Source organism: Takifugu rubripes, chromosome 17 (assembly GCF_901000725.2).
Source record: "Takifugu rubripes chromosome 17, fTakRub1.2, whole genome shotgun sequence".
Lineage (NCBI taxonomy): Eukaryota > Metazoa > Chordata > Actinopteri > Tetraodontiformes > Tetraodontidae > Takifugu > Takifugu rubripes.
The window spans coordinates 6,822,926-6,840,453 of record NC_042301.1 but is presented as its reverse complement, the minus strand read 5'-3'; the positions used below and the strand labels follow the sequence as shown (position 1 = coordinate 6,840,453).

The window sequence follows — 17,528 nt, the reverse complement described above, 5'->3', positions numbered from 1 at the left end:
TCAGTAGGATTTAATTCCCTGTTTGTTTAACAAATTGTGTCCTGTATCCATATTTCCCACCTCTGATCTTGGGAGTAAAATTTTTTACTAGTTACGAAACTTGTAATTAGCGATCTAAACGTGACTTCTATTTTTATTTGATTTTAAATTTCTGTCACGGTTTCCAATAAGGTTGATTTTTCTGGAGCAATACCGCCTCTTAGTGTATATTGTTAGTACCTGCATGATAAAATTAAATATTTTCGGTCAAATATAAATGTTTTACCTCGCGAAAACGAGCATGTACTTTATCTAAAATCTGCCTTTTATTTGGGTATTTACTCTGAGGGCTTTGTCAATTAAGAGTTTCTCAAAGAACAAGATTCTACTTTGGGTGACTTCTCTATGGAGTAACTTTTGACCAAAATTTGTCCTTTAACTCACACATTAAAACAGTCTCTAGAAGTGCCTTTTATCAAATTTACAAACATCGCAAAGATCAGGAAACTGCTGACGCGGCATGATGCCGAAAAGTTAGTCCATGCATTTGTTACATCCAGGCTGGATTATTGTAATTCTTTATTATCATGGTGTCCAAACAACTCTTTAAGAAGCCTCCAGGTGATCCAAAATGCTGCAGCTAGAGTTCTGACAGGTATAGCTCCCTGTCCAGGTACGGGAGGCTGACTCCATCTCTACTTTTAAGATTAGACTTAAAACCTACCTCTTTGAAAAAGCTTATTGTCACTAATTCTGTAGTCCCAGTTACTATCATAGACAGACAAATTATCATACTTAGGGGGTCGTCTAATCATTAGGTTACCATCTTAGTTATGCTGCTATAGGTCGAGGCTGCCGGGGTCCAGAAACATGATCACCTGACAGGCCTCTGTCACCCCACTGGGAAAAGGTTTCCTCTCCTCTCCACCAAGTAGATCAGTGATGTTATTTCTTGTGTAGCCCCCCCCCCCCCCCCCCCCCCCCCCCCCCCTTTCTGTATTCATCTACAGGTATCGCCGCCTTCAGAGCTGCATGCAAAACTACTGACTCCGACCCCGCTGACCCACTCAACTCGGCTCTACCAGCAGCTTATTTTACTTAATATAATGTATTTCTGTATGTATTTCTATGCTCTACCTATTCTCTCTACCTGTCCTCCCCCTTCTCCTCTCTCTCTACCCAGCCGGCCATCAGCAGGAGGGTCCCGCCTGGTCCTGCTCAAGGTTTCTTCCTGTTAAAGGGGAGTTTTTCCTTGCCACTGTTGCTTGTTGGGGGTCAGGCCCTGGGATTCTGGAAAGCGTCTAGAGACAAGTGTGATTGTAACAGACGCTATATAAATAAAGATTGATTGATGAGTTGAGTGATACATTGAATCATCACAGAAAGTGCATGGTGATTTGTGTGTAACTATCCATTTTCATAGTACCGTCACAATTATTCAACCCCTATATGATATTGTTTTTAGAGCTTTCTGGTGTTTTTTTGGCCCTCAGTGCAGTTAAAACATAATGAAGTCTTGAAGAAATAGATAGATATTAAACCCTACCAATTGAGGCATTAAAGGTAAGTTACAACCATGGGAGTGGTTTCATGAAGGGCCTTGGACATGAAGATTTCCAAAAGTTGTCACACTGAGACACCTTTGGGATCATTATAAGGAAGTTCAAAGATAAAAATGATCAAAGCTAACCCTAAGACTGGTAAAACAGGGACTTCTTTCAGGTTCTGCTTCTGCAGTGCATTTTTCCTGCAGAACTTCAACATTTCCATGGGTTCAAACTGTAGAACATACTAAACCTGAACTTCAACAGCTTCTACATCATTGTTCCTCCAATCTTCATCAGTGATTAATCAAAATGTCTCTTATGACTGTTTCACAACACAAGGTGTTTCATTTCTGAGTACTTTGTTGTGTGCTGAACTGATTATTCTGCAATTGCGCTGGTTTCAAAACCCAATAATGCTGTTTTACTGATCAACAATGGACGACTGAGACACTTACAATGTTTGTGTCTAACAGGTGGATTAAATGGACGTAGCATTTGCAGCCGTTGACAATCAGAATCAAACAGGTGAAAACAGAAACTATAAGGCATTGAAATCAATACCTAACACCACAACAAAGTAAGTTTATATTTTTATAAGACTTATATAAAAAAAAAGTCATAACACAAACAATGCATGTCATACATTGTTTTTTCTTTTCTGTCTCTGACGTATATTTACAAATGGGCTTATGTACAGGTAACAAGACCCCCAAAACTGAAAAAGTCTGGTACGATCAACCAGTTAGCATAATGATCTCTGCTATTTACAACTAACTGATAGGGCTAGAAGCAAAAAGAAAACATCCGTAAAGGGTTTAAGTAACTTCAAGTATCTGCCTCGAGGTTTCATGGAGATTATTAGTGATTATTAGTTTGATGAACAAAGATTTCAGCAACATATTGAACAAAAACCGATGCAACAAATGTGGTTACGCAGAACATTCACTTCTCTGATAAATGGACTGTAAAAAAACACAACAAAAAGTGATCGGGGAAAATCTTCCCGCATATAAAAATGGATGTGTCTTGGTCGCCTAAAGCAGCATTCTTTTGAACTACTCTTGATACCAACTGTGCATCAAGTAGAAAAAACAACAACAAACAAATCGATGAACAAGAGAACAATATGCATTGGTCCTCCAGAGGGGAAGAGTCCATTTTAGAATGTGACAACATTCAAAGGCCAGTTTATAACTATGAAATGAAACCAACAAATGAACTCTAAATGTTGCGCACCCTTCTGTTTTTGATTTTAATTTCTTTTTTTTTAAAAAGTATCACAGTAACTGCAAACAGAGAATTTCATTCATCGAGTACCTCACGTGTGAACCAAGGTCAAAATCTAATGAAGTCAAAATTGCACAGCCAGCTGCATGAATAGACAGCTAACCTGTAGAGGACGATTCTTCTAGGTTAGCTGTCATCAAGTCTGCTGTAAATAAACAGCCTTTATAAATGAAAGGGCGGCAACGACGAGCCACTGACCCTTTTAATGTGTCCAAGTGCATAAAACACTAAAGCTACCCCAAGTTCATACAACACTGTTAGGCTCTGTCATCTCCCACATTTACATTTCAGTTTAGTGTATCCATTGTAAGGAAACCAAAAAAGTCCATGTACAATAGCTCATAGGCTGTACAGTTACTGCCAAAGTCTCTGAGCTTCCACCCATCCCAACGCTCCAATAGCACCCCTCTACATGCACTGCTTTTGAGAGAAGACTTGCGCTGTGACCCTTAAATCAGAAGAACCATGAGGACTCTCTTTTAAGACCTTTAAATAGAGCACCAGAAAGAATAAGCTCAACAGAAGCCACATAAAAAAAACCAAAACCTCACTATTGGAACAGGGGACTGAAATTTAGGACCATTGTCTCAAAAGTAGTGCAATTCACGGGCAGCAGGGAACCATTTGAGAGTGTGTTTCCCGCCGCCGCATCTCAACTGTCCCCCTTCAGCAGACGGTAAGTGGCTGCAACTCGTTTTCGCGGCGCTGGTTTTTCTTGAGCAGCTGAATGCGGTTGTGACAGTAGAACTTGATGGCTCGCCAGTCACGGTGGTTGTTGACCAACAGGGGGCATTGCTGCAGGCAGCGCTCGCAGTCTGCTTTGGCGGGGACACGGAGCTCTGTGATGTTTTGGGTAAGGTGCTCCTCAACTGCTGCTCGTTCCGCCTCTGACCAGGGGCGCTTCAGGACACCTCGCTTACCTGTAAAAGTCAAGAAAGTATTAAAAACGAAACACTCCTATTTTGTTTACATTGTAAAATGACTGTTGTAAACAGGAATTCAGATTTCTACAGACCTGAGCCTCTCCTTCGGTGTACAGGTGGAGTTGGAAGAGCAGGCAGCTGACTGTTTTTCAGTTTCTTGGGCCGTCCTACCCGCCCGTTGCTTTTGCTCTTCCTAACGTACAGCAGTGTAGGTGCAGGCTCAGGAGTAGCAGCAGTCGTTGGCCCCTCTGGCTTCTCCTTCACCTGCTCCCCTTCAGAGTCCCCCTCAGAGTACGATTCTGCAGAGTTCCCTGACATGACTGAGAGGAGGGGAGGTAATAGAAGAGTTGGAAGGAGAAATGTCAAAACGTGATCGCCGTAATGTACCCCTACTTAGCAAATAACCCCCCCCCCTAGTGGACACTGCTGTGTACAACTACTGATCCTAAAACCCACAGTCCCACTTCTCCATACTATAATCTCACCATCAAGCTCCAAGCAGATTTGGTTCAGGCTCATTCCTCTGAACAGCACTCCATCCCTCTCTCCACAAAGGACAACTCGGCCCACTCGACCCATGAGTCCTGGGTCTTGGCCGATTCCAGCGCAATCCTGTGTCACATGGTACTCCCTCTCAAGGAAGTGCTCCAACCTCTCCACGGCACTGGCACCAGGCTGGCAAGGCTCTTCTCCTTCTCCTAGTAGCAGCAGCTGTGTTAGTATAGCTACCTGACGGCGAACCCTGGTTTGGGTAAGAGCGCGGGGATTACGAGTACCGCTTGATCGGGCCAGGCTGCGGAGGAGGTCGGTGCCTCGCAGCGGTGTGGCGGGGGAGTGGTACGGCCTAGCAAACACATATGGGTTTGCAGGGTCGACGCCGACATCCTGGCGAGTCTGTAGGAGCAGCTCCAGACAGGGTTCGCAGTGAGGTGGAAGAATGAGGGGCTGGACTCGTCCACGTTTACCCTGGACCCCGACTCTGGGGAGGTGAGGCAGCACCAGGCGCTCAAAGGGTGACAGGGAAGCCTCCAATGGAGTGAGAGCTGGAGGGGCTCCGGGCGGGACAGGAACAGGGCATTGGGGGGTGACACGAGCACAATACTCATTTATAGACAGCTTGGAGACTTCACACTCGCGTCGCCGGTTGTACAGAATTAGGAGGGCAAGGCTGGAGTGGCAAAGAAGACGCCATGCTTCAGCTGACTGCAGCTGCCGAGACAGGGACAAGAAGGCCGAATGCTGCAGCCGCCGAAGGTACAACACAAGAGAAGACAAGGACGACAGGAGGGGCAGCAAGTGATGACGACCAGACCCGCTGAAGAAAAAGAACAAATCATTAGTCCATTCATGAATTCCTTCATTTTCATTTGGCTTATTTTTGCCCAGCTGTAGAGAAGGGAAATATGGCTGATTAAATATGTGGATGACATATGGTTAGGATCTAAAGGTGTATATAAATACACACGCACACAGCATTCACGATGCATAAGCCACTTATTCACCTCAGCAAGTCTTTTTCTTTATCTTCTGTCCCACTCTCATCATCCACCTCTACCACTCCATTATCCTCTTCCTCATCATCCTCCTCTTCCTCCTCCTTTGGCACCTCCATCTCTTTGGCTGATTTGCTGCTGAAAGACTGCGGGCACAGCACCTCAATGTCCTCCTCCTCTTTAGGCCGTTTCACTTCCACAACTTCTACATCCTCTTCTTCATCTTCATCCTCCTCATTCACCTCTTCCTCCTCCTCCCCCGGTCTTTCCTCCATCCGTCTCCTCATCGCTCCCTTCCTGGATTGAGGCACAGACACAGGTGGTGGACTTCTCTTTAAAACAGACACTGGCACTGCATTCTGACCACGTGGAGGAGTCAACACAGGCACGTTGGAGTTTCTTGCAGTGGATGAAGGGGACTGATTGGCTGCTCTTAATGTGGGCGGAGACATGAAGACATCCTGGACGCCACTCTGTGACAGATCTGAATTGCGATTCTGTTCCACTACTTGTGAATTAGAATGCTGTTGGATTTGTCTGTGAGTTGTGCTGAAACCAGTGTTTGGCGGCTGCAGGCGGGGCATCTGCGTGTAGCGCTCCACCAGGGCAGAGCACACTTCTGGTTGGTGTGCATGGTGTTTATCCAAGTGGCGTCCCAAGGAACGAAAGTGGCGTCCACAGTAGTCACAGGTTTGGCGCATGGAGTCTATAGATATTCCGCCCCTGGAGACATTGCTTGCTGTGTGGGAGCTGAGTGGAGCTGGAGCTTTAAAGATGTGTTTAGCCGAAGAGGGGGAAGAGGAAGACGAACAGTGAGGAGAGGACTGGATAGGTGAGTGGGATGGATTAAGCAGATGGTTGTGAGGAGGAATATTAGACGGGGAGTCTATTGCCGCCCTTCCAGGGTGTGTCCGGTGAAGGGTCTTCTTCTTGGAAGGAGTGCCTCGCCGTTTTTTTCGACGCCGTAGAGCCCGACCACGGGGGCTGGCATTGTCCTCGTTTCCAGCTTCTGAGTCACTAGCGTCAGAGTGGGAGATAGGGGAAGATGAAGGGGAGAGCGACCAGGAGGGGGTGACATAGTCCTGATGCTGCTGCCTCTGTGGCCCTGGGGCCGTCAGAGACAGAGGTTCGTCCTCCTGGAAGAACAAGACCGCGAGGGAAAATGAGACCGCAATAAGGCATATAAAGACATGTTGAAAAACAAACAAACAAAAAAAGACATTTTAATTTGGGTTGTTTCAACTGATTTTCTGGCGGATTTTAAATATGACTCTCTTCTACAGCTCTCTATATCTGTGTGTGTGTGTGTGTGTGTGTGTGTGTGTGTGTGTGTGTGTGTGTGTGTGTGTGTGTGAAACATACCTTTTTAATGTTACTGTTTTCTGTGTCAGAGTTAGAGTTACAGTCACGTTGGCCTGGTGACACAGCACCACGGAAACCCTGGAGGACACAGAAAAGGTACATTAGAACCAACTTTCAGGAGTAACAAAGTTTTCATTTTGTGCATTTTGATAAGTATGTTTGGTTTTACGTGTCATTGACAGATTCAACAGAACAAATAACTATTAAAATATGAATAAACACACAATAAAAATTCAAAGCTCAACTAATATTTTAAAAATATGTATAAACTATTTCTGTAGTCTGAACCAGAAATAAAACTTTTCTAGTGCCCATAGTATTCCTAATTAATAATACTCATCATCATCATAAATATCCCTTTTTTACACAATTGCTTTGGGGGAGTTAGAACAAAGTAACAACAAGCTGCTCACAACAGAAAACAGTCAAATATGCTGTACAGAAAAGTATAAGCCATCACAATTCTTTATTGTTATTATTATTGTTATTATTAGCATTAACATTATTATTCAGTCCATTCCTCAATTTGATCTATTTATTTTTATAAACTAATAGATGGTGTTTGCATTTGAATTAAATGGAATGTATCCAACTGAATAAAATCCATTAAAAGAGCAGATGTTGGAGCCATGGAGACAGTTGCTGCAGGTAGAGTGAAAACTGGAGTTCATCCATCACCATGGCAACCCAAGCCTAGCTTCGCTCTGGGTATGTGTGCACATGACATATGGTTACCTATCTGATGTCGTCAGAGGTTATGCACACTGTGTGAATGCAAATCTTAATGTTATGATGAAGAAGTAACCAAGGCAACTGAAACATGAGCTGGTTGGAGATAAGATATAATGATCAAGGCAAAAAGTTGAACTTTTAAATTAGATCACGCATCAGTTGTTCAGTCTCCTTCCCAGGATTATTGTACTCTTGCATGCTTGTGATTACAGGACACGAGGGATTCAAAGTATCAGAATAGAGTTTATAATGAGAACTGCAGTGGTACCGAAAATGTGAAGTTTTGACTGTTGGAGTACTGACCAGGTTCTCTCCCCACTCAGTCAGGCTGTAGTCCACAGTGATCTCTTCCCCTTTGGTGATGTCACGGATGGCTATAACAACCAGTCGCACCTGGCTGCCACAATGGACCTCTCTGATGCGACAGTTAGGGGAAGGAGGAAATGAGCTGGCAGTTGGGGCCGGAGCCGAGGCCGCTGGGGCCGCCGGCGCTGTAGAGGCAGGGGTCAGAGATGGGGCCTGACGGGAGGAGGTTGCCGGTGCAGGAGCAGGGACTGGAGTTAAGGTTGGGGCTGAGGAAGCAGCAGGAACTGAAGCTTGTGTAGAAGCTGAAGATGAGCTGGACCTGGATCCAGGAGAGATTCTGCTATCAGCCAGCTCTGCTGGACCACTGAAAAACAAAGTTTTGGTCAGTTTCTACACTCTTTTTGTCAGAGGCAGCTGTGGCTCAATGAGTACCTTCAGAAATTAATTGTCAAAATAAGAAAAACAAAATCTGTTTATTTCTTTCATCACATTATTTAGAATTCTATTCCACTATCAGAGTTTTATACTGACCTCATACATGTTTTTACAACATTTGGCTGGAATTTTGACTTTCTCCTGATGTAATTGACTCACGGGCACACAGATGCATTAAAGTTTAACTAAACTTAAAGACCAATCCTTTAGGTTAGACACTGACAAAATTATACTGCTACGCTCTCATCATAGAACAATGAAGTCACCAATGAACAGTTATATATTTTTTTAGGTCCTTTTTTCTTCTGAGGTCTCGACACATTTCTGTCCAATGATGTCAAACACTCTCTTAGCAGGACAGTGGAAAACCCCAGGATGCCTTCTGTCCTCAAACACTCAGAAAACTACAGAAGTGTTGTGGACCTACCTGCTGCCTAACCACAGCAGGTCAGAGGGCAGGACTAAAGTTCAGAGACAGCACTTATGTTTCAAGATGAGGAGGGCTGAGACGGCTTTATGTTAATCACTCCAACAATAGGGGCGTCATACTGCTGACTGAGCTTTTAAAAATACACTAAAAACGTGCTGAGGAGCTCCCAGTTACTACAAGCAGGATTGTTGCACAGTCTACACACAGTATGCATAAAGACACAGTTGTTTTGACTCTTTTCATGAGGATAGCTGTATAAAATAACAGGAATACAGAAAAAGGTAAAAGTTCACTTACCAGTGGTGAGCAGCTTCTGTGCTGAAGAGAGCAGCCTCGGGTATGAAGCGTTTGCTGTCTGCTGCCTCCTTACACACACCTGAGAGCACAGCAACAGCAGTCAGTGGAAAAGGATTACATACAAGGTGCAAGGACACACACACATGCATGCAAAGGTCATCATTGCCCTGCCCTGCCCTGCCCTGGATGCACACGCACACACACACGCACGCACGCACGCGCGCGCGCGCGCACACACACACACACACACACACACACACACATCACAGTGCACATCACAGGACACATGCCACATAAACACAAATGCACATGCACAAAAGTAGGTCACACTCAATTGTATACTCTCCCTCCCCCCACACCAATAACATAGCTACATGTGTGCATGTCCCAATACACACAGACACACATTGAGAATATGTTCTACTGATATAACCAACAAACACAAACCTGGACTGAAGCTGTGTTCAGACACGCTCTCCTCCTCAGTGTTTGAAACAAAGACTTTGACGGGGGTCCCCTTCCTTTTCCTTCCACACCCGCGCCTGCAATGAACACACACACACACACAATTATTATTTCATACTGGCCAGATTTCACATCAATCAGGGCAGAGATTAATCGATACAATGAGGGAATTAATAAAAGCTTCCATTAGCCTCTGATGTAACAATATGGCAAAAACATGGAGAAAATGTTTGTTTAAAGTTTGAAAAGTGTGTTTGGACACACTATAAGAGAGCTCTAACATACATGGATATCTTTCAACTTTTCAACCTCCACCTTAAAGCAGCACCAGTTAAAGCAGCACCAGAAAAAAATTCACTCCCTTTAGCACCAAGACCACATTCAAATGACAAATATTGACATATATTTATAAGAAACTGTAATAGAATAAGGACTACAGTCAGATTTTAAAAAAAGGCCCAAGGCGCTACATATTTAATATAAAAACAACCTCTCATCAGCAGTATTAGCAGAATCACCTTGAAGAACCAGTCATTTTAAATGGTGGAACAATGGTGCACATGGTACCAACAGCAGCACAGCACCAGGTCCAACTCCTTTTTACCTCCAATTATCTGCACAGAAACATCTAAATGAACTGCTGTCCATTTACACTTGATGAAGTTCAGACATCTAAGCATCCTCGGCCCCACGATAAGGATCCCTGCTAACCTCATCTGCTAGTAAATGACTGAATTTAATTCATTTATTAAAGGTGACCCAGAAAAGAGTTGTTCTGTGTGTCACTCCTATAATCATATCGTATTCGTATCGTATGTTAGTGTTTACATTCATAGGCTCTGCCCGGGGCTGTATTACCCCAGATATCTGAAAGAGAGCCACCTGTGTGAGCCCAAGATGGACGAGTAAGCCTAAATCCTCCACAGAACTGCCTCCCCCAGAAGAGCCAAACCACAGGTCTCTGCTGGTTCTGTGCACCTTCTTTTATTAGTGATCTCAGTGCTGATTTTGCCCACATGACATTGGAGGCTGTTAAATTAGGCCATAGGAAGACTGTGCTTGGATTTTAAGTGTTGATTACTCAGTGTGTGTGTGTGTGTGTGCGTGTGTGTGTGTGTGTGTGTGTGTGTGTGTGTGTGTGTGTGTGTTCATGCAGACGAGACAGGAAACAGAGAGAGGAGGAATGAGAGCAGAAAAAGTAGAGGGGAATGAAAAATTAAAGCAACAGACAGAGGAAAAGAAGGAAAAGGAAGGGGGGGGGGGGTGAGTTCACCAGCAGAGATCCACCAGGCCCCCCCGTCTCTGGACCAATCCTCTCCACTCCCATCGAGTGCTACTTTGAACCGTGTGTCGACGGTCGTGTGTAGCAGCACACTAGAACCCTCACAATCAGCACGACTGTTCATGTGTTCTTCTTTAGAAGCCAAACCTCTCTCTATTTCTCCCCCCTACCTCTCTCCCCCTCTCTCCGTCCCTCCCCCTCTCTCCCACCACTCCCCATCCCGTATGTTTACATGGCACTTAAATTAGTGCCTTAATCCAACTGTAACTGGACAACTGAGGTGCATGTAAAAGTCCGACTGATATCAGAGTCCTCCTAAACACCCAGATAATGTGATTGAAAATCAATTTTCTCCATGTTGAGGCCTTATAGTGACTTAAAGGATGCATCTGCATATTCTCCACACCCTACCCATGCTGGTGTATGACCCCAGAAGAAAAATATGCAAGAATGCCAGTGACAGGAGAGTGGACATCTCATCTGCACACCAAGTAAAGCCTTCCTGGCACACGAGGTAAACAGAACTGTACGATTGTCCACCTTCGTGTTGTTGGAAATGCTGTCTGCAGCCTGACTCCAGGTCTTTACTAAGTGATGTAATAGGTCAACCAGAACCAGGCCATATTAACCTGTTGGAAAGAGGCTCATCATCACCTAGTGTTGAAGAAGAGAATATCTTCCTCTCAGTTGTTTGAGTCTCTCTGGTGCATGTGAACTGGGACAAGATGCCAAAGTCCAATTTTAAGCAGAGCTGGATTAAACTGCATGTAAACTACCCTTCTGCCTGCCTACCTATCTGCTTGCCTGCATCCTTCACTCTGTATGGCTGCCTGTGTTTCTCTCCGTCTGTCTGTCTCTGTCTATTTGTCTCCATCTTTCTGTCTCTGCTTTCCCTCTCCATCTCTGTGTGAGTCTGTCTCTCTCCCTGTCTGTCTGTCCATCTGTCTGTCATCTTTCCCTCACTGTCTCTGTGTCTCTGTCTCACACACACACAAAAAAATCAATAATCAATTATGAAGCCAGAAGAAAGCTTTTCCATTTAAAACAAAGCATCAAGCAGGTCAGAAAATATGTCGAATAAGAAATCAGTTGAAAAATCTGAAGTAAAGCTTAGACTTCTCAGTATGTGATGACAGTGCTCGTCTCATTTACAATATTTACCAGAGCTCTCACACTACAGAGATACATATGTTTGGAGCTTTACAAACCAACAGTAATAATGACATCACTGCTGATTCAGCTGGGCTCAGATGAAGTGGAAACATCCAGGTTCATTCTATTAGCAGCAGCTATGAAGCTGAAGGACTCTAACAACTGTTCTCACCTCTGTGGATCCATCAGAGAACTGATCAAGACTGACACCTAATCCCTGTACATCACTGCTGCTGTCCACAAACATCCCCTATTCATATTTCTCAGTATTTCTCATTTTGATTCTTGAATCAGTTTGATTTAGTTGGACTTTCTTACCAAAGCCCCCCCCATCTCTTCCTCCATACCCGTCTCACTCCCTAGATCGATTCTCTCATTCTTCTCCTCCTCATTCCTTTTAGTTATCCAACACACACACACACACACACACACACACACACACTTCTGCCAACCCACATCCATGCACAAACACACAAACAGGCAGTCAAGACCCACATATGCGTCAGCACATATACACACATGCACAGCTTGAACAGTTCACATGTGTGTACACACACACCGCTCCCCCTATCAGATCCCCATGCACGCACACACACACACACACACACACACACAGGCATGCAAACAGGCGCTCACACACCCCTCCCGCTCAGGCTTACAGGCACGCAAACACACTCACTTGCTCACTCACACAAATATCCTCTCTGAAGCACACACTCTCACACACACACCTCCCCTCCCCCTCTCTAAAGCTCACATGTGCACACAAACACACAGGAAAGCTCACTCAAACACACACACACACACACGCACACACACACACGCACGCACACACAGCCTCTCTCTCCTTCCCTTTCTCCCTCTGTTTCTCTCTCTTACACACACACACACACACACAGCCTCTCTCTTATTCCTCCACACAAACACACACGCACCATTTCTCTTTCACACATACACAAACACTGACACACATGCAGCATCTCTCTCTGTCTCTCTCTCACTCACACACACGCAGCTTTTCTCTGTCTCTCACTCACTCACTCACTCACTCACTCACTCACTCACTCACTCACTCACTCACTCACTCACTCACTCACTCACTCACTCACTCACTCACTCACTCACTCACACATCCTCTCTCACCTTCCCTCCCTCTCTCTGTTTCTCTCTCACACTCACACAAACAGGCACACAGGCAATCTCTCTCTCCCTCCCTCCCCCCTCACGCACACGCGCACACACAGTCTCAAGTTCTATCCACACATACATGCTTAAGACACACATCTGCAATCTTTGCATTACATATAGTTTAAAAATTTACAAGCAAATATAACACAAGATGATGGATACACAAATGCACAACTTCTTATTATGCAGTAATATCTAGTAGACACAGATAATGTCAATATCTAACATGCAAACAGCCAAAATTACAACCATACACATCAAGGAATGAAAATGTGCTGGTTCTAATATCAAAAGGAACACAATCAAAGCATCTTGTGCACTTATACAGTAAAGCAACACTTTAATAAACTTTAGCAACACATACACTACAGAATTTTCAATATAAAAACAACCCCCCCCCCCCCCCCCCCCCCCCCCCCCCCCCCCCCAGATATATCATACCACCCACGCACAGTACACACATGTATCTTTCTACTTTTTAAGCAGGCACACATAGACAGACAGACACAGTCCTTTCCTTTTTCATAAACAAAGTAGATGCATAAACACTATCCTTCCCTGTGTAGGACACAGACAAACACACTGTCGTTGTCTCTCTCTCACACACACACACACAAACACGCACATGCACACACAAACAGACAAAAACAGACACACACACACACCTCCTTACTGAATAAACACAAAATTTGCACTTTCTTACTCAGGTCTTTCAAACTCACCCATCAGTTTCAAAAGCTTGAACTTGCACACGCGCGCAGGTTATCTGTATAGGCTTTATTATCTTATTTATTAAATTTACTTTAATCCTTCCTAATCAAACATTACCATTTTGTACATAACCCTTATTCAGTTCCTATGTGACCCTTCACACTTTAACCTCATGACAAGATTGGTGACCAAAACTAGGAGATCAACAAGTTGGTAGAAACAACACTGTCCTCCACGTGTATCACACACACACACATACACACACACAAACACACAGCCCTTGTTTGTGTCTCTCTTTCACACACATGCAAACACACAAAATTCCTTGTGATTTCTGCTCTCTCAGACACACAGTCACTCCCAATGTAACACACACCCTCCATCTTCTCTCTCTTTCTCACACAGTCCCAAAAATGCACATTTTGTCTCTCCCCAATAATTAGATCAGAATGGAGATGATACACAGAAAATGAACTGTATCCAACCATCAGACACACACACCCCCCTTATATTTTATTTTCTTTCACATACACATAAACACATTCTCTCCCTCCCATCACACACACTATCCCCGCCCCTTACAGTGCCTCTAACACACTTCCCTTCTATCTGTCGTTCTGCACATGCACACACACTTTTATGTGCTCATTCTCAGACATTTATGCACATCTCAGTCCGTCTCTCCCTCTCTCACCACACAGTAAACACACCTTCATAACACACTCGTGTTATACTCACTCAAACCAACTGACACAAACAAAATGTGCAAACATAGAAACACACATTTTCTCATCTTTTAAACTCACCCTGTCTTCCTCTCACACACACACACTTCCTCTCAACCACACAAACTCAGAGAAAAACACTCACTCACTCACTCACTCACTCACTCACTCACTCACTCAATACTGAGCACGCACACACACACACAAACACACACACTCTCCTTTGTCACACACTCCTTACACACTGTACTCCCCCTCCCTATCTCTCTCATACACGCGTGTGCGCACACACACGCACATGCACACACATAGTGTCTGTCTCTGTCACGCACACACTCTCCCCCTCCCATCGCCCACATACACACAGTACACAGACACACACTCCCCCCTCCTTTCCCTGCTCTTGCTTGGTTGCTTGCGCGCGCACGCACGCACACACACACACACACACACACACACACACACTCACACACAATTTCCCCCTCCTTTCTCTGACACACACACACACACACTACTCCCCCTCCCTCTCTCTACCACACACTCACTCACACACACACACACACACACACACACACATACACACACACACACCACTCCCCTCCATGTCTCTACCACACACACACCACTCCCCTCCATGTCTCTACCACACACACACACACACACACACACACACACGTGTACATACACACACACACCACTCCCCTCCCCACACACGTGTACACACACACACACACACACACACACACACACACACAGAGCTGCTCCTTTCTCTCTCACGCTCTCTCCCCCTCCCTGTGTGTCTGTGTGTCTTTCTGTCTAACAACCACACACACAGGCGCGCGCACACATTACACACGGACACGAGCGCGCGTTTACAGACTCACGCACTAGAAAACGTTGAGAGCATTGTGACATTTTTATAACTTTTTTAAACCGAACAGTTAATTTTTTAGAACTTTTTCGGCATCTTGATATAAAAGCGCATGTACAGGAGAACGGGGTTAATTACCTTTCTGCTCAATCAAACTGATTATTTAGCATATTTCTCTTTAGACCTGTCGCTCGGACACTGTGCATGAATACATCACACGCACACGCGAGCACACAAACACGCACCTCTTTCGCACATCTTTGTAAGGTGGAATCAACGTAACAAAACAGGCTAGCATGAGGCAAGTAAGCGACTTTCCAGCACAGTTTATGTCGCCTTCATCGGTCGGTTGTTGTCGCCCTTTACCGGGACACAACATTGTATGTTTACAACTTTAGTTCCATCAAAAACAGCCCCCTTTACGTGCGCACACACCCACCCGATTCTCGCTGTCATTGTGGAGGAAAAGACTATCATGGAACTGTTATGGGCATATCTGTGTCATGTTTCACCGAGCCCTCACCCTCGCATTGGCATGACGGGCTTGAAGTCTTCTCCGGTGCTGAAATCTTCCCGGTAGTCGAAGCGTCCGGTCTCCGCCATGTTCTCAGCAGCGATCGCTGATCTTCCGCCGCCACACCGCGCCGCACCGCTCTGCTCCGCCGCTCTCTCGTCTCTCCTGCCTCTAAACTGGCTCACACCAAGGTTATTCCAGACGCTTCCAACTCGGCTGAGCGGAGGGGTGCACCGGCGCCGCCAAACACACAAAATCACCTAACGGAACCCTGATGGCGTTTCCGGCCATTGATCCTCCAATAATTTTTGATATTTAAGACGAAATGTTAAACTGTTCGCTGGTTGAGGTAGAAATAACGAATAAAAAAGGATGAACACACCTGGCAACCCTTCGGGAGAATAGACGCGCTCTAGCAACTGAAAAAGTAGACCGTCTCCAGTGATTAGCGTGCCAACTTATAAGAACCATTACAAAACAATGGAAGATAAATTTAAAAGAAATACTTTTAAAATCAAACGTTAAAATCAAACAAAAATAAAACAATTTTTGATTATATTGGGAAAATCTTGATCAATACTTTACATGCATGAGCACTATATCAGCAACAGGTCAACACTATCTGACAAAATTGTGTACTATATACTCCTATATACACATAATTTTCTATATTTTTCTTTACTTCAACAACTGAAACAGTAAATTCTAAAAAGATGCACGCGTATTGGCAATATGTGTGATTTGGCAATGATTTTTTTTCATTATTATTTTATTTACATAAATGGTATAATATAAATACTGTTGATGTCGAAAAAGTAACACAGAACACATCTATAATATTAGATGTCAAATTATTGTTCATTGGAATAAATACATACATAATCACATTGAGATGTTTTGTTTTTTTAATTCTGAATATCAATTCACTTTCTAAGATGGTGTGACACATGCGAGCGAATAAACTGATAAAGATGTTACAGAATGTTTTGCTTCCCTCATTTAATCTAATTAGACTACACTGATTTATTATCTACACTACTGCTTCAAATATACATGCAAACTACACATTCAGCTCTCTAGTTGATGGCACACAGTAGTCAGACTCATCAGTGCTGATCAAAATTCATGAGGTAAACAAAATATATTTTTACTCTGGTTCTATTTCCAGCTGTAATTTTATTGTGGTAACCACTGTTTAATGGACCTCATGTTTTTTGACTGGACATTGATGATTTATGATCAGTTGGATCAACCTGAGCCTCTCTTGTTTCATCACTATATATTAGTGATAAAAGGTCAGATTTTGTGCCTCTCTTCATTTGTATTTAAGATTTATGAAACAGACATAAACAGTTCAGCCCAATATTTGTTGAGAATAAGGCTTGGCAGATGTTAGAGACTCAGGTTAGCATTAGTGAATTCTACCTTTGATTAAATTCCCTTTCAAAGAAGAACTACTTGAATTTGTTGCTCTGCACATTGTTCCAGAGATGAATCAGTTGATCATCAGTCAACAGTCTTTTCATTGAGATCCTTGTAAACCAATTTGCCAAAACAAAGCTAACAATATTAATAAATACATAAACTGGTACAACTGAGTAGTCATCTTCGTATGTAAATAAAGCAACACATCAGATCTTAAAAAAGAGAGCAGAGAAAATGGAACCTCCTCTGATCTCAGAAGATACTTCCTGATGTTGAAGTATATGAACTGATCATTTGTGGAAAACTGCAGATTTCTTCATGACAGACAAACAAATGAAGTTCTGAGCCAATCGGCCAATCCATTCATTCACTCATTAGTTTAATGGCCTCATTCACAGACAGAA

The 17,528-nt window shown here is 43.9% G+C and overlaps 1 protein-coding gene across 2 annotated transcripts; it reads right to left on the bottom strand.

Moving 5' to 3' along the window:
• Positions 1–1,920: 1,920 nt before the first annotated feature.
• LOC105418685 (uncharacterized) lies at positions 1,921–15,918 on the bottom strand. 2 transcript variants are annotated; one of them, XM_029850878.1, is made up of 10 exons: positions 15,709–15,918; positions 9,239–9,333; positions 8,792–8,870; positions 7,627–7,993; positions 6,592–6,669; positions 5,239–6,365; positions 4,513–5,051; positions 4,222–4,434; positions 3,829–4,056; positions 1,921–3,733 (listed from the first exon to the last, which is right to left on the bottom strand). In XM_029850878.1, the coding sequence occupies exons 1-10, from the start codon at positions 15,786–15,788 to the stop codon at positions 3,480–3,482; spliced, it is 3,060 nt and encodes a 1,019-aa protein (XP_029706738.1). In that variant the 5' UTR covers positions 15,789–15,918; the 3' UTR covers positions 1,921–3,479. The 2 variants fall into 2 exon arrangements, with proteins under 2 accessions (XP_029706738.1, XP_029706737.1); XM_029850877.1 differs by having other exon boundaries at positions 4,222–5,051; positions 15,709–15,916.
• Positions 15,919–17,528: the final 1,610 nt, after the last annotated feature.

Excerpts from the sequence above, each read along its gene's own strand:
- LOC105418685 (XM_029850877.1), bottom strand. The coding sequence starts at position 15,788 with ATGGCGGAGACCGGACGCTTCGACTACCGGGAAGATTTCAGCACCGGA. Across the intron at positions 8,871-9,238 it reads TGAACACAGCTTCAGTCCAG|GTGTGTGTAAGGAGGCAGCA; the intron begins GTTTGTGTTTGT and ends CTGTGCTCTCAG. Across the intron at positions 7,994-8,791 it reads ACAGAAGCTGCTCACCACTG|TGGTCCAGCAGAGCTGGCTG; the intron begins GTAAGTGAACTT and ends TTTGTTTTTCAG.